The following is a 25,256-nucleotide window of genomic DNA, read 5'->3' on the forward strand; positions in this document are numbered from 1 at the left end:
TTGTTCTTTGCATTTGCCACCCTCAGATCTCGAAAAACAACGTTTAATTTCGATCAAAAGAAAATAAGAAACACCAGAAAATGGCATTAACAAATGTCTTTGTAACCAAGGAAAATTCTGCCTGGTTACCGCTGTAAACTAGCATGTTATTTGCCACCATGTTCTTGTTGGAATGCGTTCGTACATGCTCCGTTCATGTGACTGTAGAAAAAACGATTTTGAGGCGAAAATGAAAAGAAGACAGCTATTTTAAATGCCATGGATCGATGATTCAAAAAGATTTTCTTCAGGAGGTCATTTATCGCTAAAATCTTGCGAAATATATAGCTATTATAGAGCCAAATGCTCGGAAAACGGGCGCTCACAAAAAAATTGATTGTCGAAAGTACGGACACTGAAATTGATACTAGACGTCGTCCGGCATTATGTCCCCGCGAATCCAGCGAATCCTCAACCGCAGTGAATAAGTTTGTACCAAAAAACGAAAAGATGGATGTCCTTGAGCCAATCTTCAAATGGAATATGTCGCCGTGAAATTTTTTCTTTCCGTTAAAAACTAAAGTGAGCGACCCAGGCATGTACAATTTTCCGTACTGTTTCGGGCTACGATGTACAGTAGAGTCATCTTGGCGGCAAAAACACAATTCTCTGTGCGAAATAGGAACGAAAATATGCCCGTGTTGCAGTTTGCCAGGAGAAGAAAATTTTCCACACTTCTATCTCGCCGGCTCAAGTCAAAGCAACAAAAAGCGTGGGATGAAAAAAAAAAAAAAAAACGTCACACTTCTCGACGATCAACCAGCCCCCGCACAACTCAACACGCGCACGGGAACTCAAAAACATCAAAAAAACTCACAGTGATCCGTTTTAGTCATATCACGATAAATAGACACACGATTTTATATTTATTTACTTTTCTGTCGCACTTTAAAGTTGTAAACATACCAAGATTATTTTAGTCATTTTCCCGATGTGTGTTATTTATATTGTAGCGGCAAATTTCGACCACAATTTTATTTTCAATCCGTTGGTATTGTCGATCAAGTGGTTTGAATTTCCTCCTGTGTGTGCGATGCGAGACTATAGTTCACGATCGTTTATTAAGCTAAATAAATTAACTGCTGCATGAAAATTCAAAACAAACAAATCAAAACACTTATTTGCAGAAGTTTATTCTTGTAGACTTGTGACGCAGGTGCGGCGGGCATCCTTGGCAGAGGGGATTCCCCTAACAAGCCAATTAAAAAAAAGTAACAAAGTGTTCTTTTTTGTTCAGAGACTCGCATCATTGAAAAGTACACAAGTCCAATATAAATGAAGTCCATAAAAGTATAAGACAAGAAAAAAATCGCCAAAACGGTCAGTTCTAATATTTGAGGGCTGTCAAATTGATGAACTAGTAATTCGTGCGACAATGCAAGTCTCTGATAACATCGTCTGAGCCCACGGTTTTCAGCGGTGTTGTCGCCTAGTAACGTGACGTATCTTGTTGACAAGAAAAGCATCAAATCTATACGAAATTGCAGAAATTGGAACGATTTGCTCACAAAACCAGTAAACAGTTGTAGGTCCCTCAACACTCGCTTGGCCTGCAAGACTTTTCCTTTATACCTTATTGTTACTTATTTCCGCGGGAACTTTATTTCGCGATATTTCGCGGGACTTAATTTTCGCGATTTGGACAAAAAATATCAAATGTTTATACGTCAAACAACGCTAAAAATACGTTTTCACCGGTCTTAAATTTCGCGATTTTCAAAAGTTAAGTCCAGCGAAAATAAGTAGCAATAAGGTATATTGCTTTAATACACGGAAACTCCTTGGGAGATTTTATATTTTGCCCTTGGGATAATGGAAAAAGATGGGGAATAGATTGAGGCAGCAAACAACAAAAACTAGACAGAGTATGAAGTTGATAACTGTAGGACATAATAGCACTGTGTATATTTTTAAAGCCCTTTTCAGCGTAAAAAATAAATAAATGGCATCCTGGGAACAATGCTGATAGATTTGAAGACTTTTAACTTGAGAAAAGTGCCAACGGACAATACAAAGAACCGGATCCTGGTGGATCTGATCAGCAAATTTGTATAAATACGAATAGTAAAACAGAAAGGCTGGCCGTAGGTCATGTACGGTAGGCGGATTGAACTTAGTTTATTTTCAGCAAAGTTTCCAATATTTCGTCAGGCACGGCCTGACTTCATCAGGGAAAAAGAGTAAAAAGAAGTCAGGCCGTGCCAGACGAAAACTTGGAAAGAAAATATACTAGTTCAATCCGCCCACCGTATGGTCAACATTTCTGTTTTACTTTCCGATAGATTTGACAATATTTTTAAAATTTCACATTACATTACCAATACAACATTAAGCTGACAGGTGATGAGAATGACTAAAATCATCAAAGACAATCTGCAGCTCATTTAATCACTTTGATTTTGCCATTCATGCTTGATCAACAATCTTTTCTTTTACTGTCTTGATGAACTACCAAATTCTTGGAACTGACATTGAAAGAAATGTATGGAAATCTGTCAGGAGAATTGCTATTTTGAGTTTAGACACAATGAGGGTTTAGAAGCGACCAGCTCATATTTCCCAGGGTATCTAATCGAACGTAAGGCAATAGAACCCAATCGAAGACCCAATCATTCGATTGGGTTCGGTAATCGAACATAATCGAACTCGTACTAAAATTTGGTCAATCGAACACAATCGAACGTTCAATTACGTTCGTATTAATTAATTAATTGATAACAATCGTATTCAACGAACGTTCGATTACCCTACTTTCAGGGGCTGAGAGGTGCATTCCGAACAAAGTCGAATTAAGTTCGATTGGTTTGATAATCGAACACACAGCAAAGTTAAGATGTTCGATTTCGTTCGATTACCGAACCGAATCGAACAATTTGCGTTTGATTGAATTTTGGTTGGACTTTGTTCGATTAGATTCCCAGGGATATTTTAAACTCTTCCGCCAGTGCTAACTTGTGGTATACTACATTAAAGGAAAAAGACAAAGGAACCAGGATATATTGATCAAGATGTTTATTTGAAACTGTGTAATGTTTACTCTTACATTGTAATAGAAGCTAAGGGAAGTTTTACAATAATTCTGACTGATTCAATTTTTTGGAACACAAGATGGGATGAATGGCAAAATCTGAACTTGCTGTTTCTGCAAAAATGCCATTTTAAATGGCGATTCCGTGCAAGACATTTTTTTTCCGAAAAGTTACCAAGACGCACTGTATTTTTAAGTCACTAAAAGCAACGATAGGCTAAACTCTTTTGAGCCCTCAATCCACCTTTACTCCTATCTTGTGACGATAAAACTCAATGTCTAAACCACTTTTGAAACCTTAGTCACATTTCTACGGATTCTTCAGGAAAACAGAGGAAGTTTGAATCATTTTCAGAAATCTTCGAAAGACAGAAATTTTTGAAAGGCCCTCAGAAATCTTTGAAAATTTTAAAGTGATTTAAAAGTTCGATTTTTCGCTAATTCTTTCAGCCAGCCAGGTCCTAGTGTACAGCAAACGCTTTATCCCACAGCGGACAGCACGACTTCACTGACCACCGCGTCATCACTACGGACTGTGATGTTCATAGTGACTCCCTGATCGAACGCCAGCCGGGCCCGGACTAGGACATCGTGTCCCCCTCGGAACACCCCCGCTAGTAACAGGGCGTGGGAATTCCGTTCCGTGTTTACTTTGTCGGATCGTTCACACGGCTGCATGCCGAGGTACTCGATAATTTGCTTGACGGCCTCTGTAAGTGAAAGGCAAAAAACAACATCAGCAAACTAGAAAGTTTATTCACTCTGAAGGGTGGGCGCGGTGGTTTTGGTTAAGACTTGAGATGGGGTAGGGGGGGGGGGGGAGGGACGGGAACTCGCCGGACAACTATTGAGGAAGCTGCGTTGAACGCCGGGAGTGGATGGACTTGCGATGGACTAGCATCCCATCCAAGGGGAGTAGCAACACTCCTAGCCGCTTAACGCTACAGAGTAGCAGGATCCACCACCAGATTTTTAGAACAGATTTTAGAACAGATTTACGAACAGATTTACGTTACAGTATTAGTTTACAAGAAAGCTATCGGTGTCTGGATTAGTTGAAGCGCGCTCCGAGTGACGTATGAAAAAAACTGCCTTTAGTGACTATAGAAGCAAGTGTTGCGTGATAGTCTTCAAATCAGATGTAACGCAACGTGGTAAAATCCGATGCTTTAGACCAGCACAGAAGTCTCCTTTGAAGCTGCTGTTTAAGTTAATCAGAATAATAAAATATTTATATAGCGTCAATATCCTCAAAGTTCTAAAGCGCTTTACAGGCGTAACGTTAAAAATATTAAAACACTAGCTTGTCACGCAATGCCCATCATTGCGTGACGAGCCCAAACAACTGCGGCGAAGGAAAACAAAACACAATACACAATTTTAACTGTCTGCTTTTCATTATCTTGCAAGTGAAATGGAAAAAAGGAGGAAAAATGTTTAAAAACATGTTTACCTTCAAGACTGTTCATCTGTGTAAGAGCGTACGTGTCTTGCATCTCACACTCGTCACCAATCTCATCCCATGACGCCAGGAAGTTGGTCTTGTGAACGCGCTGCACGTGATCGGCGACAAGAACGTCTATGTCTTCAAGCTTGGGGGTAGGGTAAGGCAAAACTTTGTAAACATCGAACAGTCAGCAAACAAAGCATTCACTCAAGTTACATGATTGTCATGCAATTTTAACATGTTTATATATTTTTTTTTTTTTTTTTTTTTTTTTTTTTTTTTTTTTTTTAGCCTCTGGCTCGGATACAAAGGGCAACCTCATCCCGCGCCATGACATTAATAAATTGATTGATTGATTGAATTGAACTTGAATAAAGTCCTCCATACATATCTCTTTCATTGACAATACTATTCCTAGCAGTACCCGGACGTTTGTCACATTTGAAACTAGTTATATGGCCTAGCTCCCACGAGTCTCCCGTAGTTTAGTGAAAGAGCGTCCGAACGGTGTTCGGAAGGCCACTGGTTCGACTCCTTTTTGGAAAACTCGCATTTTTTTTTCCGAGTACGGAGTTGTGTCACTGATTGAATAATATCTTTCTCAAAGCAATAGCTATTATTTAAAAGGTGACATTACGATTCGAAAGTCAAAACTAGCGCATATTTTGAACGAAAACAAACAAACATTAAAAAGGTTTTCAATATTTGTTTAACCCTCAAAACGTTTGTTGAAGCAAGCAAGAAAAAACAAAAATAAAAACTCGCGTGAAATGCACTTTAGTTTTAGGTAGAGAGTGGAGCGGAAATTTCAACATTTTATGCAAGGTCGGCACCATCTTATCATCCACGCACCGGGGTGCTTTCCATTCAGCCAAAAAATCCGGAAATCTCGATTGGAAATCAAGTGGCTCATTTGATCTTTTCCTTCTTCTTTTAAGTACCGTTGTCAAGGGAATATAGAATGAAAGGGGGAGAAACACATACCACATATTCGTCCTCGTATCCCTCTTCATCAGGCTCGCCTGTGCTAGGGTCGCAGTCTTTAACCACAAACTTGAGCGTGTTGGTAAACGTACAAGTAACTGAAAGAATAAACAAAAGCAGTTTTAGAAATAACACAGGAACCCGGGTGTTAACACGTGAAGCGAACACGCGCGCGTCGCGCACGCACGCACGCACGCAGGCAAGCAAGCACGCAGCACGCGCGCGCACGCAAAATGACCAACAAGTATCACACGCGAAATGTGGACACTTCCCCTAATATTTCTTTCAATGTTTGTTCTAAGAATTTTGTGATACATCAAGACAATATTCTCTAGTTGATGATTTCCTATCTTCTCATCACCTACCTGCTTGACATTGTATTGATATTATCAGGAGAAGTTAGTTATTGATCACTGTTACTAACCTGATGAGGCGTCTTCAGGTAGTTTAATCAGCGTGTAAGTCGTCCCTGGTGTGTTGTAAGGTAGCGAGGGGCGTGGCACATACGCCACCACCTCAAAATCAGAATCAGACGGCTCCATCTCTACCTTGACGTTCTCCAGGATCTGATCATTCAAGGTGTTCGTACAGTCAAACTGAAACAATGACAAAGTATTCATTCATTCCTACCTCGATTACCTTAAAATAATTAACAGTTATCCTGCGAAATAGCGCGGAATATCGCCTGAATGGCTGATAATCAGCTGCTGAGGCCGTAGGCCAAGTGGGCTAAAATCAGACGATATTCCGCAAGATTTAGCAGGATTATTGTTTTGTTATTCAACAAATTGTTAACGAAACGCAATTTATAGCGAGAAAACTGTGGTTCTGCAGCGCTTTGCAAGAATCAGGACGAATCTTGGCAGCCTACGTATATAATAATAATTATCTTTTACTAGGAAGCCATCATTCACTATACAGTGGTTTTCAGAAAGGTCCTAACTAAGATTAAAAATACTAAATAAATAATATCGCAGGATATCTGTTTTGTACATATAACGGATAACAATTTTTTTTAACCATATATGCACTTGGCGTGCAAATTATTTTGCTGAATAACAACGTAATATTGGCTTTTTAATTATAACGGATGTTGAAAGAAAAAACAAACTACAAACTTGACAAATAGCAAATAGAAATGAGAAGTCACAGGAACTCGTCTGCAAGTGAGGAAGACTTTAGACGGCGAAGATAAAAGAGCATGGGGTAACGGTCTAGCAACATTCACTCACCTGAAAGACAATGTGATCATTGAACACGTGTTTGACACAGTTCACAACATACTCTGTCTCGGACTCGGTCAGTTCTACAGGTTTTGGCGAGGACCTGAACAGTGGACCAAGCTTAGAGAACTGAGGAATGGCTGCTAGTTGCTCTGGAAAGATGGAAAGAGAGAAAAAAGACAAACATCACCGAGCTGCAAATCTACCATCTCTCATTTATTACATATATCATGCTTTCGACATTGCTGATCCTAGCAGTATGCAGGACGCGTGTCACACATATCAACCTAGTAAATGGCCCAGCTCACCACGAGTCTCTCGTAGCTCAGTTGGTTAGAGCGCCCAACCGGTATCTGGGAGGCCATGGGTTCGATTCCCATCAGGGACTCAGAATTTTTCTTTGTCCCACGCTCGCGTTACATTTCATATTTTCTCATTAACCTTACCATACAATTTATCTTCAACCACTGGTTTTCAATAGCATGAATTTAGTATTGCTACTCGTTCTGTATGGAATGCTCGTTCATTGCCCCTAACACATTTACCAATTAAGGACGCTGGACAATTTGCCCGGCATCGGTTCGCGTCCATTTTACTACATAAACTTTTAGTAGCCTAACAGCTGGACTCAGTTTAAAATTTTTGTGTCAAAACATTTGCGAGTCTTCTTCGGGAATCTTCAGTGGTCTTTGGACAAGTTCGCAAAATAAATTAAATATGTTCGTGTTTCAATCTAGACACACAAGGAAAATATTTAATATATATTTTTTAATTATTGGCTTACCAGCATACACATCTTGCCTGGTGGCTGCCACGGGTGCTGAAGCCTTGGTTGGAGCAGAAGGCGTCTCAATTGCTAAAATAAACAAAATACAAACGTAAATCAGGGGTCTCATTAAAAGTTTGAAGTGGGAAGACACCAAAAGGAGAGTTGGGCAGAAACGAACGTGTACTGACTCTTGTGTATCCTGCAAGACGACCATCCTATATATATATTGTTCGCAAAGTGCCACGCTTTCCTTGTGGTATCTGAAACTTATTACTTTGCACTAAACGCATGCGCAGATTAGTCTACTAGATACTCGATGCTCGATATTCGATACTCGATATTCGATACTCGATATTCGCGATACATTCGCACTTCATAGTGAGTTAGCAAGACGACCATCCTTTATATATTGTTCACAAACTGCCATGCTATCCTTGTGGTATCTGAAACTAAATACTTTGCACTAAACGCATGCGCAAAATCTCAAACCTTACGATTTCAGACCTGACTTTTATTCACATATTGAATATAAACAGAGGTTCCCTTCATACAAAATTTCAGGCCTATACAAATAACTAAAAATCGCTTTATGGGGCCGAAAAGTTATAGGGACTTTTGAGAACCAGGCTCCTCGTACTGGTACAGTACCTGGTTCCCGCCTTCTAATGAGAACCATGCGTAAATGAAAACCTAGTACAAAATTAACTTCAAAACGATGGCATCTCAAAATATTAGTTTATTAAGGTAGAAAAACACCAATAGGGAACAAGGCCGGATGGTTAAGATTTGGCTAGATTGATTACGAACGATGAATTCCATTCTGTTCTAGAAGAACAAGACTGAGAGTAAAGTGGACTTACCTGTTTTTCCAGGTTTGACAACCTGGTCCTGCATAGGCGTGGTTGCCAAGGGAACAGTCTTCAGATCAAAGGGAGCAGTGTGGGAAGCATCCTTTACATATGCGTACAGAGCTCTCTCCAAACCAACAATGGACACCTGAAGACCTATGGAATGCGTAAATGGTAATGTTTCTTGTGTAGCGCATTTACAAAGCTCAATGCACTTCACAGTTAGAGTTATGGGACGAGATCGGACATGCATGTAATGATCTCGTCCCACCCCCAACCCATGGATACATGTGAATAGGCCAGACCACAACACCGGGAACTCCGTGCCCTGCTCCGTGCTGTGCCCTGAAGGTGCTTAATCATCCCGTTCTGACCATAATTATAACACTGAAGATGCAGAAGACGAAGCATACAGGTTATTGCCCTTATCCGAGAAGACTAGTCAGAACATCTAAATGTAACAATAGGATCAAAGAGTAGTGAGTAGCTGTCACTCGTTTCACTTAAAAACTTAAGGATGGGTAAGATTGCAACAAGGGCAAGAAGTACATAATAATTGCATAAATGTGGAAAAGACGCTTACAAGTAACTCAACCTTGTGACATGTACTTCAGCACTAACTGCAACATGTACTATAAAATTATGTTACTATGTTAGGACACAGTTACGACGTTCTCCGTACTTTTTCAAGTTGTAGTAAACTAGTCAGACGTTTTTCCTACTTCCCCACCCCAAAATTTCCAGGGTATACCAACTTTTGTGTTTATATCGTATTCAGTGTGACTTAAGTTAGAGTTCACTGTTTGCATTGGCTACGTACCATTCAAAATATAGCCCGAAGACAACGCTTTCTCTTTCTCCTTCAGAATGTTCACATAAAATGTCGCCCTGTCTCGCACTTCATCGTCGGTATCCAGCAAACATCTATAATAAAAAAAAATTAACACGTCATAAGAAGATTAGAGAACAAAAAGCAAGTGGTGTTTACAACTGAAATCCAGTCTCCTGAGCTAGCAGTTCTCGGCGTACACGTTCCCGCAATATGACGTAAGTTGGTGACGTCATGGAGACGTGACAAACTCTGAGAGTAACCATGACTGCTTGCGCCATTGTTGATTGGACGCGAATCATCGGAAACTATCGGAAAAGGGGCTAAGTAGAATAGGCTATCATGCAGGCGCTGATTAATATAAAACATCAGAAGATCCTGGGTTTGACTTGGTGTAGATTACTGTGCTATAAGTAGACTGCTTGCAGTCTGTTTTTCTCTCGAAATTTAGTAAGGGAGTGCGAGGCTAGGGAGGGTTTAAGACGCGCGAGGAAGGATTGGGGCGAGATAAGAGTGCGCGTGTCTTTTCTCGTCTCGCCCCACGCCCCTTCTCATCCACCCGCCAGTTCAACCAGTTTGCTCGTTCCTGATATAACCGCGCGCTCCGACCCTAAGAGACCTAAGAGAAAAGACAGACTACCAGTATAAGATATGCTATAAGATAAAGCGAAATTACGACAAATGAGGATGACCCTCAACCAACCTTGAAAGCAGAACCAAGATGCTTGAACACAGACTGTCACAGTGAGCTCCAAATTTGGCAAGAGATGTCACGGCAGCTGTAGAGTAACATACAACAAGTTACTTTCAAAATTATTGGTTAAAATGCACGAGTACCACTAGTTTGTCTTGAGTGTCACGCAACACTCTGTGAAGAGGCTCGTTGCGTGACCATCCAAACAAAGCCTTTAGAAGAAAACTAAGTTGCCTTGAAGAACACAAGTTGTGCTGTCTGTCATGATAAGCTGTAGTCTCCTTCGCAGCTGTCGTTTGAGCTTGTCACGCAATGTTTCCGGTGGGGAGAAGCTTGCATGACAACCCAAGTAACAGCTGTGAGGCAGACTAGATGAGCTGTTGCCTGTATAATATTCTTACCGGCTCTCACAGCAGCGTTTTCCAAGATCACTCTGTTGTAGATGAACCGGATGTACTTAGATGGGTTCTGGCTGCGTGGTCCTTCACGTCCCAACAGATGAAGAATTCTTGTGGCAAGAACAGTGTGCTCACAGTCTTCAATGAACTCACACAGATGGCCCAGGCCTGTTTGGGGGAAAAAAGTGTTAACTCGCTTTGGCAATGACACTCACAGGCAAAGCACTATTCAATAACAGCAGGGATGCCACTCATTAGAACCCAAAACATTCCCTGACTTTCCCCTGACTTTTCACTGACCTCAAAACAATTTTTACTGACCTTGAATTAGGTGAATTAACAAATAAGCTCAACCTTTTATTTACATATTAAATTTTGCAAAAACGGCTACAAAACTAAAATTACCTGCTTCTTTAGCTTCTGAATTCTCTTCAATGATGGTGATGATCGTGTCCACAATGGCTTTCTTGTAATCAAATCCTCCCTAAAAAGATCAATGACAAGAAAGCAAATACTCTCGCATGAAAACCAACCAACTTACGATCGACTAGAAGAAAGAGAAGACCATGTGCATACTTTGTACATTTATACCGCAAGAAAGTTTATTACGTAGTACAAACCTCATCTCTTAACATGGATGACAAGAAGTTCATCATGATGTGATGCTTCCTGGGGAACTTGAGGCACAAGGACCTGGCATGTACAAAAAAAGCATTATTTCTTTGCTACAAATATCATTATTATTCAACCTGAATCTTGACTTAATTAATGCCTTGACCTCAAGGAAGGAAAACAGGCTCTAACAAGTGAATCTGAACACTCGAAAATCTGTCGGTTTTCGGTATTTTTGTCTGCTTGAAGAAAAATTCATCCACTGAAAACTTAGTACAGTAGAACCGCAGTAACTCGAACTTGGATAACTCGAACAACCCCGCTAACTCGAACTAAATTCCATTTCTCTTGGATTTGACTCCACTTTTCAGTCATTTTTACTCAATTAACTCGAACTCCATAACTCGAAAACCCCGCTAACTCGAATTAAATTTTGTTTCCCTTGAACAAAATTTGAGTCAAATTACCCCGATAACTCTAATTTCGGTTCTTGCAACTCACCACGGTTAAATAATATATAAATAATAATAATATCGCAAAAGCTGCAACACTTTCCCCAAAACTTGGCTATACAAAAATTATTATCAAGCTTCATAGACCTGAACTGTGTACAGAAAGGTAGATAATATTGTCAAATTTGTTGCATTATGGGATTGTCTTTTTCTTGGTCCATACTATCATCAGCAATTAGTTCTTGTAAGTTATAAGCATGCAAGAATTCTGCCAGTAGATAAAAAATAATTTTAATGGTGTGCGCCCATGTTTTTGTATTAACTGACCTGATGGCATCAACAACAACAATCTTGAACTCATCCGAGATCTCAGACATGAAGGATGAGATCTGTTTCATAAGGCGATCAACACTGCTTTCATTACCAGTCTGGAAAAAAAAATCAGAACATCAAGTTACAAAAGTCTCATATCCACAGTCATACAATAGGCAAGACTACACAACCCTAATGAAAAACAACTGCTGATACAGTCAAACCTTGATTTCAGCAACCTCTATCTTATGAAGTCCTCAGTATAGCAAACAATTTTCTTCACTCCATTTAGAGTAAAATAATTATATTGACAAAAACCCAAATACAATAAATCTTTGCTACAGCAAACATATTTTGCCAGTCCCTCGGCCCTACATTATATCACAGTTCCAATGTACTTAACTCTTGTTTTTCTACTAAGCATGGAGAGAAAAGGAGTTTTGCTACTTCACTTGATGAGATGCTAGTCCATCACAGGTAATGCCAATATTTTGTTAGGTTGTAACTTGTTGTTACAGTTTGCTGGTGCCCATTTTGTATACATGTACACCTGGGTGGAGAGAGGCATGCAGTGACCCCAGGCAGGGTTCAAACCTGGATGGCTCCATCTGGAGAACCAATGCACTACCCATTAGGCAAACATATCTCCCACACTCTTAGCATACTGTAGCTCTTTTTCAACTAACCTTCAGTAGAGTAGTGATAGCCAGCGTAGCAATGCTGCGGTTGACATCTGTGATCAGATTTTCAAGATCCAAGTTGCACGTTGTCACAGACATGGGTTGGGTCATGGCCACCTTATTCAATGTGCGCACTGCAGCAAACCTCAGGGTGGGGCGTGGTGAGCTCAGGAACAGCTGTAGCACTGTGGAACAATTGCTTTATAAGTGACATCATGTGATTTTATTATTCGTTTCATGTGCCGAGCTTCACAGAAAGGTTGTGATCAATAAGAAGAGGATTACATCTTAGCGTAAAATATATAAAAAAAAAAACGTTTAAAACGGATCTTTAAAATATAAGAGTCTCTAAATTTTCGACTGCCTTCTGTGGTCTTCATCAGGGAATGATCATGGTTTTTGCGAGAATCACAATTTGAATAAGCTAGGTCGACGTTAATGTTTGTTGCCCCCTTGGGGAGCAACCAGCGATGCGTAAACCCTTGGGAAGGGCGCCCTTTCATTTACAGTGTTTCTGTCTAGGAAAAAATGTAAGGATTCCAGAAACAGTCTTTTGTTCTTGCTACTTACACCTGTTTCAAGAATTTTGGCGTAACTTGGATGTATGTCGTGACTTCATTTTTGGTGCCTACCTGAAATTGCTGGACATAGATCTCTGGACTTGAGATTTTTAAGGTTCACAAGGGCACGAGCAGCTTCATAGATAACCATCTGTGTAAGGCACAGATTAACCAGTCATTAACATTAAGCAACAATCTACTTATTTTTGGAAACCATGTACATGTACTATATAGGGTAACCTTTGGGTTAAAATGCTTTTTAACACCTATCTAGCTGACAAACAAGTTTGGAATACGGGAAGGTTTCAAAGAAACTTACAAAGAAATTTGGAGTTAAGAGGAGCGGTAAGGGGTGTCTTCATTTGTAACCCTAACATAAAACTTGAGAGGAGGGTCGTAACTAAGTCTTACTGCTGTGCAATACAGTGCTGTAAACACAAAGTAAAGAAGGCTTACCGTAATGATTCGATTTAGCGCCCGGAGCGCTTATTTACTTTTGGCACCTCAAGGGAGGGCGCTTATTCGAGACAGGGCGCTTATTCGGGACAGGGCGCTTATTTAATTTTTTGAAAAACAATCTAACAATTACAGAAACTGTAACAGTTAGAAATTATTATAAGTTCAGTTACTTTTAAAATAATTGTAAATTTCAGCAGTAAATATATACATGAACTGTACGGTGAACGGTCAGGAGTTTATCTAGTTGGCGTTAATGACTTCAGTAGGGGCAGTTATCCACAATCGGGGTACTTATTATTAAGAATAGGGGTGCTTATAAGAATGGGGGAGCTTTTTGGAATAGGGGCGCTTATTTTCAAAAACACATTCGAAGGGGGGCGCTTATTTGGAAGGAAGGCGCTAAATCGAATCATTACGGTATTGCACATGTGACACTTTATAATGCCTGTAAACTACATTACCGTATTTACCCGTGTATAAGTCGACCTTTTTTCACCTAAAAATCGGTCCAAAAAATCGCCCTCGACTTATACACGGGTCAAAATTTTCGACCCAAGCACCAGTTAAATAAATTCTGCACAATTAGCATAACAATTGTTTTATATGTCAAACAAACATCAAATAAACAACAGTACAGGTTACGATGTCCTTTCACTTTGCTATCTTTGTCGTTAAATTGGCAGTTCAAGTCGAAATTCATTACGATTTATCCGCTTAATATAAACCTGAATGTTGTAGAGACTCACTGGCACAAGGTTTGAATAAAGAGCTGACATTTTACACCAATAAAGCTGGTAAATCCACTCGAGAAAAACATCTTCATGCATGATCTTTCTCGCTTCGAACTTCGCTACTTAGTAACCTGGCATGATGCAAGCACGTGTAGTTATCAGTTACCAGTACCTCGCCGATTTTGTAGCTTGGTTACCAAGTTCCCCAAGCAAGCTTGACTTTGTTTATCGAGTGGGTTTCAAAGTTTTCTGATGTTCCTTGGTGTTTTGCTTGTCTACTAAAGCCGCTACTATCTCTCCGCAATTAGAAAGGTTCGTTTGAAATTAGTGTGTTTGATTTTATAAGGCTGTTTCAAACAATAATGGACAAAATGCCTGCATAAACATGTGTTGCTAAAACGCCCGCGTAAGCACGATAATAAACTTCACATTGAAACTTGCTGTGTTTTTCATTAAGTACTCTACCTGGAGGGAAATTCTAAGAAACACAAGGTTATTTTTCCAAAAAAAATTCTTACCCAGAAATGAAAAAATCTTAGTTTATGGCCTCAAAAATAGGGGGTTGACTTATACACGGGATCGACTAATACACGGGTAAATACGGTACAAAAAAAAAGTAAAAACCCCTGGGGCAAGTAATTATCAGGGAAATTCTAATGTTCAAGAAGTGAAAGGATTACATTTCCTCAGTAGTTTGTAATAAATTAAGATTCTGTAAATAGTTTTACAGCATGTAATTTATGCCCGATAAAACAATAATAATCTTACCTCACTCTTGTGCCTCAAGCAGCTCTCCAGAAAATCATACACAGGGCTGTCAGCACTAAAATCACAAGAAAATATCAGAATTATTCCCCTGCATCAAGGTCAGTGGCACCGTGGAAACACAGGCACTGACAAATGAGTTTAGAGGGCCATGTGGTCATAGCCCTCTGCACGAATTACTGACCTAACTGCTAGGGAATATTATTGGCAGGTACATGTAGAGATCTGTCAGCGATATTTACGTGAATCTCACGAACTACTTACACTTCAGGCTCTTCATCAAGGTACTTGGATGCAATGCGTATCTACCAAAACAAATAAAGAACATCTGTTTGTTCTTTCACTGATAATGACAACTACAGAGAATGTTCTGCAGGGAAAAAATATTTGGACTACAAGTCGTGCATAGAAAGCAATTCTAGCAGATTCATTTTTTTTTTCTTCGGAGGGGGAGGGGGAGGTTTCACCATTTTTTCCTAGCCAGACCTCATAGAAAATAATATTTCAAAATTTTTTCATGACAGGATAAGTATAATATGATATTAAGACCTTACCAGCATGCAGACGGCATAAGGAGATCTTAGAGACTGCTTGATGTACTTGAAAATAAGCTTTGACACAGCTAGCCGATCTGTCTTCTTTACATGGTACAAAAGACCAAGGGCGTGGTACTAGGAAGTAAAATATTAAAAAGAGTAATAACCAAGTCACCCAAAGACAAAAGTAAGCTGCCTGTGGCACCAAGGCTCTGCAAGCACCTGTCAGCAGTAAAATACTATTTACACTGTATTTTAAGCATGATTTTTGAAAGTTAGAAAAATTATTAATGTTCCTTAAAGGGACTATGTCACGGGGATTTCACAGTTTTTTGTTCAAACTGTTCTGAAATAAGTGGTAGGCAACTTTACCCATAAAAAACATTATCTTTGAACATCTAAAGGAAGATATAACCTTAATTTGCGAATAGAAATCAAGCTATGGTTATAAATATCGATTTTTTGAATACGCGCGGAAACAGTTTGAAAACGTTTGCCTAACGTTTTCAAATTGCAATCCGTTTCCATCCGAGCCATCCGCAGCCAAAGATGCTAGTTAACAGATATTGTGCTCTTATATAGCCATTTTTTTATTAAAAATGGACCATTACATGTATGTACTTTTAAGTTTAATGCTACATAAATATAAATTTTGGCGGTTCAAAAATCTGGTAAAATCTGTGACATAGTCCCTTTAATAGTGGAGACATAGTTTTCCAAGAGGCTCCATAATCTCTTGTGTTGCTAGATGAATGAATCATCTAACAATTCAAGAGTTCAGGTGCCTCTCGGCAGTAAAAATGTCCCTCAAGACATGAAGTACTTAATTGAATAGTAAGACCCATGTATCCAGACATCTATCTTAAGCAAGAATATTATGATCATAATTTATTATGTCATTAAAAATATTCAAATGTAATAAAAAATATTTTCCAAACAGTTTTTGCAACTCTTGCACTGTTAAACAAAAGAATCATCTGACGATGCAAGAGTTCAGAAACTGCTGGTAACAAAACTTGATGTCCACCAACTTTCTGAAAGCTCAAAAAAGTACCTAATTAACCCTTAAACAATTACTGCTTATATAGTCCATGCACAAATATTGACTTGTTTAAACTAACAGTACAGTACTAAAACACAGGTTTTTTTATGACAGGAAAAAAATAAGGTCGGCAATGGTGGATGCAAAAAAAAAGGAATTGCCCACCTCACAGGACATATGACCTAAGTATACAGGGCTGTCACTAATTTTTCAAGTAGGTGGGGAAATGAAAAATGTAGCCGGGGGACAAGATTTTTCTAGTGTTGGCTGTTGATGGGGGGCGGTGAGTGTGTTCTAGGAAACAACAAAATTGTTCCCAATATGAATTGGTTTTTGCAATTTTTACACCACTGTAACCTACTACTTTCTCTTTCTCTACGACATTTGACAAGACTCTGACAAGTTTTTGAAAATTATCCTTTATTTTGGGATTTGAAACGGCCTGACTTGTGAAGACTGGGAATGAGTGAAAATAACTCGTGACCAAGAGCAAAAAAACGTCGCGTTGGGAACGTGTTGGGAATGTCAAAATGGTTTGTTTTTGCTTGCTTCTCTTGAACCAAAACCACTGCTTTGAGCAATTCACACAACCAAACTTTCTGCACCTATGTAGAATACGTGGACAAGCCTAATTTTTGTCGGACAAAGTAATAACTGTAACGGATATACAATCCCTGTGCGACTGATCTGTGTTTATTGACGAGCAGGCGTAGCATTAAAACGGGCAAGAGGAGGACAAGAGGACACATGCATAATGTTGGAAGATTGCAGTTAACTGATCGCCAACTTTTTTTGCGTGAAAAGTGTTCATTGTTCAACTATGGCACGTCCAGATCATGTGCAAATTCGTTTACGGCTCATCCTCGTGATCTCAAATGATTGATTTGAAAGAGAAATGCTGAAGCCCAAACTGTTTTTTCTTCAGGTAAACATAATCTTACCTTGAAGCAAACCAGAAGATAAGAAGGAATCCAGTTTTCTTCGTTTATTTAAATCACTTTTGCCTTCCGTTTTTTCGATGACATTTCCACGCGGAACCAGAAACTCCGACAACGAGAGAATCCGAATGAACCTAACACGTCGTAAAATCACGTGCTTACAAAGGAAGATTGCAATGTTCGTCATTTACGCGTTTTCAACCACAGTATTGCATGAATGGTGAATTGCTCTCTTTAAAAGGTGATAAAATAAGTAGTACTAATAAACTATTGGTTTGTTTTTTAATTCACAATTTTGTCATTTGATGTATTTTTCACTTTCCAATGTTTTGGTTTTGTATCAAAGTAGCCGGGGCTCAAAGTCGTTGTAGCCGGGGAAAATCCCCGGCCCCCGGCCCTTAGTGACAGCCCTGACTGTATATGTTTATACTTAGGCCGCAGCGGTGTGTGAGAAAAAAAAAATTCCCATTTTGTTTCACTTGGCCGGTGAAAACTATCTACGTTTGTCTCAAATATAAAAATATTATAAATACAAATCTACATGATTGTAATTTTTACTTGACACCAAGGAACATCAAAAATATTATTAGTCAAATAATGTGTCATCATTCTTGCTAAAAAAAGATAAATCATAAAAAAACCCTGCACTTACTTGGACCATGGTGTTATCGCTTGACACTGCCTCCTGTGCCTCATTCACCCAGCGCTTTACCACATCATAATTTGGCTTCATAAGATGCTTGAAGAAAAGTATAAACTGTGTTAGTCATATGAAATACTTTAAAGTATTTTTTTAAGGGAACCGCAGTGGCCTAATGGTTAGTGTGCTGGACTCCAGACCAAGCAATTCCGGTTCAAGCCCTGGAGGGGTACTGTGTTGTGTTCTGGACTATAGTGCCTCTCTTTACCCAGGGGTATAAATGGGTACCAAAGAAATAATGCTGGGGGAACCCTGCAATAGACTAACATCCCATTGATATCCAGGGGGAAGAAGAAATATTCCTAACTAGTCCCTACATGCTACTGAAACCGGGTTAAGCTCTGGCCTGATGGGCTACAAGGCTTATATGTGTGTGCACTTCACCCTAAGTTTTTACGCTGAGAATGCTACTACAAACTAACACAAAACGCCACGCCGATCGAACTACGAACAACAAACGCAAGCACATGGGATAGCTACGCATGTACCAAAGGGAAACACTGCTGGACCAGACTCGACCCAGCACTTCAGCAACCATGTGAACACCACCAGAACGCTACTAACAAACACAGCCAAACGCTTAACGCTATAAACGCCTGAAACACTAGAAACATGCTTACCTAATGACTTGCTCCTTGTCGTTAACTATGATTACATTTAACTGTATCATAAATTATTTCACAAATTTCAGGGGCATGTGGCCCCTGGTATTGGGAGAATTTGTTAAAAGATCAAAGCATTTCCATTGGACCTTTTTTTAGGGTTCTCAATAGAAATTTCAGCAGCTGTTGCTGTGTTGTTTTTACCCGTATCAGGGAACTACATGGCCAAAGGCTATGTAACTTCAATCTATTGACTGCAGTGCTTTGACAGCCGTAACACTTTCAAGTGACACTCGTGACAGGTGTTATGGGTTACGGGTTTAACTGAGAACCCTGATTTTAGCAATTCTCATAACTGTTTCTATTGATGAAGTCTTGATATTGTGAGGAGAAATTTGATGTTGGTCACACTCACCAAAGCAGAAACCAAGGATGCACTTGAAACACTGGCGTTTTTATCAACAATTGCTTGCTTCAAGTAACGTTCAATTCCTTGCAACATTGTGCTCTGCAAAAGAATATTTGTCAAAGATAAAGGCAAAGACCAAAACAATAACAACAAGGTTCCACAGGACATTGTTGGTTCAGGGGTGTACGTCTGATTTAATTACAGTGCACAGAGCCTCGCATGTACCAGCAGGGTCCGAAATTAACTTTTTTACATCGGCGCCAGCTGGCGACCGGACCGAAAGTTTTAGTCGCCAGATGTCAACTTCTGGTCGCCAATTTTTTCGATTGACTTTCTTTTACACTTAAAGATGAAACACTTGTTTTTCTACAGTGTATTTTTGGCCATTAATATACTCAAAAACAGCTTAATTAAACCACAAAACAACGACGATATCAAAGCCAGTTCAACAGACCGTAACCACTCAAAGAAATGCTGTACTTGCCTATAAGTAGAGTCTTAAGAAGTCTTCTTTATCGAATGTTAACTCTCTAACATTTAAACGGAAAATACTTAACAGTCTTACTCAAACATTCCGCTCTTAAATATAAAAAACATCATTTCCACCAACTTTCTGACATATTTCAACAGGTAGTTTTTCATTCAACACAGTGACAAGAACATGTTGCGTTCGTGGAACGTCGTAGCGAAAGCACATTGCTCGGCGCGCCCGCAATAGCGTCATAGGGAAAACCGCTGAGTTAAACAACATGGCGGCTCGCAATGTTTGAATCGTGTTGATCGCAGCTGTTGGCTGAGCTGTTGGGGAGTTTATACATTATGTAGCGAGAAATTTACTTCAGTGTTATTTCAAGGACATCGCCAAGATAAAAAGTGAGTCAATAAATTGTTAAAAAACGGCTCCGAATTTTATCGTTAATCAATTTCTCTGAATACTCTTACAAAGCAACTTAGTCGCCAGCGGGCGATCAGTTGCAAAATTCTGGTCGCCAGCTCTCAATATTTAGTCGCATTGGCGACCAGGAAGGCGCAATTTCGGACCCTGACCAGACACTCAATATCAAGCTTAACATTGAAACCTGACTGTTAAATTACTTGCTACCATTTGGATGTGATGGAAACCAGACAATAAGCAGAACACAGGTCAATATTTTTGGTACTGCCCAAAAGGATCTTGGCCTCTGAGGCCAACAATGGAGAATTAACCATAAGCCATTTAGGCATAATTATTTATAATAAAAAACTTAAGATGGATTCCGCTGAAAGTTCGAGCAATGAGTGCGAAAATTAAGTACCAAAAATCTACTCATTGCACGGCAACATTTTGTATACTATTTAAAAGATCTTATCGAAATTCATTTGTCTTAGTGAACCCGCAATTAAATTCTAAAGCATTCTCGAGAAAATTAAAGTCAAACCTCGAAAAAATGTATTAAACGCGCGCCATTTTGTTTTGAACTGGCGCAAGACGTCCGTTTTAACTGAAATAAAGACAACTTCAAATCCATTTTTCTCTCGCGGGGTCAGCTTGAGTGCTAATTTTTGGCAGGTTTTTGTTAGCTGTACTAAAACTGTTGCCATACTAAGAGGTCTTTTTGGTAACTTTATTTTTGCCTGTATTGCTCGAAAATTGTGCGGAAACCATCTTAACATGATTGTTGAAAGGGCTGATTTGTTTTAAAGGAAAAAAAAAATTGAGTAAATTTAAAATAAAGAATAAGGGATTAACTTACATCTGTGATTTTACAAAGGGCTCGGATAGCACTGGCACGGTACAATTCCTCCTGAAGAACAAAAGAAAAAACATTGAGCATTACTTTATGCCATTCCTCACCCAAAACAGACTGTAGAATTGTATCTAGAGTTCAAATTACTTGTGAAATAATAATCTCTATATTCAAATGCTTAAAAGAGATAATAATAATAATACAGTGTATGCCTGTAATAACCAACATTTTGAACTATTTTCTTTGAGACATACATGTATATCTTGATTACATGTAAAAAAGAGATGAAAAGAACTTAAGAGCCAGTTCCTTAAAACGCCAGTAGAATTGCCAAGATCATTAGATGAAAACAATTATACCTTTCCAGTCATGTCCTTGGTCAAACTGTGGAAAACAAAAAAATAATCAAAATTAGTGTACAAACAATGACAACGTTACTAGGTAAAGTTTGTTTTAGAGCCTGGAAGCCCATCAGACCAGAGGGGTATCCCTGTTCCCATAGCATGAAGTGACTGAGCATTTCTACACCTCCCTGGATGGGATGCTAGTCTATTGCAGGGTTAATGTTACCCCCAACATCAAATTTGCTGGTATTTATTTGTTCAACTTGACTGGGGTGGAGAGAGGCATCATGGCATCAATGCATCAAGTGTTAGAATGCTTGATCCTTCACCGCGGTCAAACATCTGAGGCTGTTTTTGTTTTATTATTTCGAGAGAAATCATTCATGTTAACGTGGAAGCATCTGTAAGGATATGTAAAATAGCTGCTGAGGGTAAATATATTTTTCAGTTCCCTCAAACGGGATTCTTTACTTTTAAAATGCTCCGCACCCTAACAAAATTGCATTGACAATGGCGCCGACAGTCGGCATTTTGCGTTTTCAAACACTTAAAACTTTTTTAGTAAAGTTCCAAACAATTTAGTAAACCAGGAGAATACTTGTTAAGTATTGAACTTTGAACAGTGGAAATAAAAACCTTATCTTTGAAGCAGTTTTCTTATTTTTTACGTTTTACCGCGGTGAAGCTTGATCCATGGTTCAGCAAACCCATCATTACACTGTGATAGCTCCCAATTAAATTACTACATGTATTTAACTGTTTTTGTTCACATCATTTATTTCCACAAGAATACAACATATTTCACTCATTACCTGCTGGTAACGATGATGACGTCTTCAGCAACATTGGCTAATTCTTTGATAGACAAGTACACCATTCTACGGAGCATCACCTAACATTCCAGTAAATAAAAAAAATTCACAAAATTACAAGACTAAAAATACATGTATATTGCTGTATCATGTACACCGAAAAACAACATTATGTCACCATACTTAAAAATAAAGTAAGCTTTTTGCTAAAATTCTTGTAAAATCTTGTGGCAGATAGTAAACTCCCTCTTTAATGGACACCTTTGGGACCACCATTTGGTATCCGTAATACAGGAAGTCCGTATTTTAAGTAATTCTTATTAGCCGGGATCTTCAACTCCTGTCCGTAATAATGGGGTGTCTGTAGCAGCGAGGTGTCCGCAAGGCGATTGTTGACTGTAGCCAGTAGTTACAAATTTTTTAGCGCTCTCAACTGGTAGAAAATCCAACTTACATCTTTAGACTGAAACAGCTTTGTCATGGCAAAAAATGCCTCTGTAGCTTCTGTTGTACCAAGATGATGTCCCTGCAATAGAGTAATAGTTATTTAGAATGAAACATCAACACACAGACTCTCCCTAGCCTTAGCTTGTGGTCACCATATTACAGTAGAAGTTGGGAGAATTCGCTTGAAGGACAATTTCTTGGTGACTTTCATACATTCTTGCAACTTTTATATATGTGATTACACACTGATATCATGGGGAGAATTTTAACGTTGATCACTGTTAGCATGAGTTCATCAAAAGTCAGGCAATGGACTTGTGCCACCATGCATTCTGTTCACAACATGCCAAAGATAGGCCAAGGTTTTTTATTAGTCTGTATGTCAAGGTTCTTGATCCACGGTGAAGATCTTCAGCTTAACCTACATGGAATATAATGAAGCCTGGGACTTGTGGTGTTAGAGGGTGATGAAGTTAATAACAAAAGTATCCCAGGGTACTACACGCACTCCATGTTAAAGGTGTCCAATAAGATGGAATTGATCCATTCAACTCTTTATTGCGGTTTTTAGTGATATGCAAACTCTGAAATTCAATCCTCAACCAACAGCTTATGCTATCTGCTGCTGTCAATCATCTTAGTGGATGTCTCGGGAAACAGAAGTTCACTTCAACCAGGTCAAAAGGTCACGTCTGTCAGTTTTGATTGGTGGATTTCAATCCATTTTGTTTGTTTCTGTTTTCATGGTTCGTTGGCTGTCGTCATAATTATCATTGGCGGCAGCGAAAAACGAAAATTTCAGAGTTCGCATATCACTGAACACCAGTACTGCAACAAGTCTAAGATCAGATTCATAAATGTGGTGGGCAATCCCCACATTGATGATTTTCTTACAAGTATTTTTTTCCCGTCACCTGACTACCTGGCAGTGTGTCCTTATTGTGCATGTACATGAGTAGAAATTAAGACTTCAATAATTAATAATTTAAGTTTTAGACACAATCATTTCACGATCCGCGCACATAGAACTGTCAGGAAAAAAAATGCCGGTCTTACCTGGTTCAGAACGTACAGAATCTTCGTCAAAATATGAATACATTTCCGTGGATTTATCGGCGTTTCGTTGAATGTGCGAGCCTAGAAAAAGGGAAAGGTGTTAAAATATGAGACAGGTTTAAAACGGAGAAAGAAAAAGAAAAAAATAACAAGAAACAAATGATATTTTAAGCTTACCTCTTGAAGAACCGCACTTTTGTCAAGGTTCTGAAATGGATTCGATTGCGATCCTAAAACAAGTAACAACGTGAAATCGTAACTCAATTTTTTTCAATGTTTGAGCAGGAAGTATAAAGAAGCCATAAAAATCATTTACCGTCTTCCTCGTCCTTCTTATCTCGTCGTAAGTACTGCATTTTGCCTCAGAAATCACCCAAATCTCGCCAAAATGGTGACCTTCAAAATGGAGACGTGGCAGAACAAAGCAGGACGGGAAGTAATCGTGGCCTCATAGATGAACAGCGGTAATCCATTTTCTTTACCAGTCTTCGCGCAATAACAGCTAGTGCCCAGTGTCTTTGAAGCTTTTTGAATCCAACGGGGGTGGAAGCGGAATCATTTGACTATGGATATTCATGATTCCTGTCTTTTTTGCCCCGATGATTCATGATTCATTTATAAATTTTATTCGATATTCATGATTCATTTTTCATTCTTTTCATCCAGCTTTCAAAATAACGTGTTATCAGTTTCTGTTGTTTTTCACTTACAGGCTGGTTGCGCATTCCAGTTCCCTGCTTAGAGATTCTCCTTTTCCAAGTGGAGACTCTTCTGGCATGGAATTATACCGAAAAAACGATGTTAAATATTTTCAGTCGCTAAATTATTTCTAAATATTCACGGTGTGTAACATACTTGATCACTGTAAAGTTAGTAAAGGATGAAGATGTGAAGGCAAGGGTACATTCGTGTTTCCATTGCTTTCGTTAGGGGGGTCTGGGGGCATGCTCCCCCAGAAAATTTTGAAAATTAGATGCTCAGAAATGCGATTTCAGGCCATTTGTGGAGTACATTTTTTAAGAATTTAGTAAAACGACGCATCAGTTTAATTGTTGTTACATTCTATATTCCCAAGCCTACAATATCGATGGAAGCATTCATTTGTTATTCATGATTCTTTTAGTCATCTCTTGTTATTCATGATTTCCAAGTTTTAAACACAAAGATTCATGATTCCTACTAATTTTACAGCTACGATTCATGATTCATGATTCCGCTTCCACCCCCGAAAAATGGCAGAACTTCAAACTTCAAAGGTTGACCTAAAACAGATTTTTGAGGATCCTACATATATAAGCAGGAGAATATAACCCTGAATTACTGATTGCACAACCGACCTTAGCTCACAATATCATAATTTTTGGTACAAATGAACCCGGACTAATAAGAGCTCGAATCGGTACACGATTGTGACCGCTTGAGTCCGAATCGAAAAAAAAAATCGAATACTTTTTATTACTGAATTCTATCAACCCAATCCATTACTGAACTAAACGAGGGGTCGAAGTGTTCAAGTTTTATTTATTTTTTAGCCTTTTTTTTTTTAATTTCACCTTTTTTGTCTAGCATAAAGTGTTATAAAACCAAATTGATTGCAAGGCTGGTACAACGGCAAGATTTATTGGCCAATATTTCAACTAGCAGAGCTAGTCTTCTTCAGGGCCAGTACTATAATATAAGGAAAATAACGGCTGTAAAATTTGAATTTGGATAATACAGTATGGGTTAATGTTTAACTAATACAGGCTATATAAAGATATACGGTGACAAGATATATAATAATAATAATAAAATTGAAAAAACCAAAAATGAT

General features: G+C 38.9%; 1 protein-coding gene across 1 annotated transcript; it reads right to left on the minus strand.

The window, feature by feature from the left end:
- Window positions 1-3,034: 3,034 nt before the first annotated feature.
- Window positions 3,035-23,886, minus strand: LOC144628885 (coatomer subunit gamma-2-like). The gene is made up of 27 exons (XM_078486995.1): window positions 23,760-23,886; window positions 23,621-23,673; window positions 23,444-23,524; window positions 22,395-22,466; window positions 21,941-22,020; window positions 21,144-21,168; window positions 20,791-20,841; window positions 19,064-19,156; window positions 17,999-18,085; window positions 15,385-15,501; window positions 15,095-15,135; window positions 14,834-14,888; window positions 12,948-13,026; window positions 12,322-12,500; window positions 11,651-11,751; window positions 10,880-10,952; window positions 10,665-10,743; window positions 10,263-10,427; window positions 9,871-9,946; window positions 9,159-9,262; window positions 8,351-8,494; window positions 7,506-7,577; window positions 6,731-6,873; window positions 5,923-6,094; window positions 5,499-5,596; window positions 4,521-4,659; window positions 3,035-3,777 (listed from the first exon to the last, which is right to left on the minus strand). The coding sequence occupies exons 1-27, from the start codon at window positions 23,797-23,799 to the stop codon at window positions 3,548-3,550; spliced, it is 2,649 nt and encodes an 882-aa protein (XP_078343121.1). The 5' UTR covers window positions 23,800-23,886; the 3' UTR covers window positions 3,035-3,547.
- Between the last annotated feature and the right edge of the window lie 1,370 nt (window positions 23,887-25,256).

Source organism: Oculina patagonica, chromosome 10, assembly GCF_052425735.1.
Source record: "Oculina patagonica isolate OP01 chromosome 10, crgOcupat, whole genome shotgun sequence".
NCBI lineage: Eukaryota > Metazoa > Cnidaria > Anthozoa > Scleractinia > Oculinidae > Oculina > Oculina patagonica.

Bases quoted from the DNA above. Each gene is read 5' to 3' on its own strand.
- LOC144628885 (XM_078486995.1), bottom strand. From the start codon at position 23,799: ATGCAGTACTTACGACGAGATAAGAAGGACGAGGAAGACG. The intron at 23,674-23,759 runs GTAAATGATTTT...TACTTGTTTTAG, and splicing joins TAAGAAGGACGAGGAAGACG to GATCGCAATCGAATCCATTT. The intron at 10,744-10,879 runs GTTTGTACTACG...TGATCTTTTTAG, and splicing joins CATCCATGTTAAGAGATGAG to GGAGGATTTGATTACAAGAA.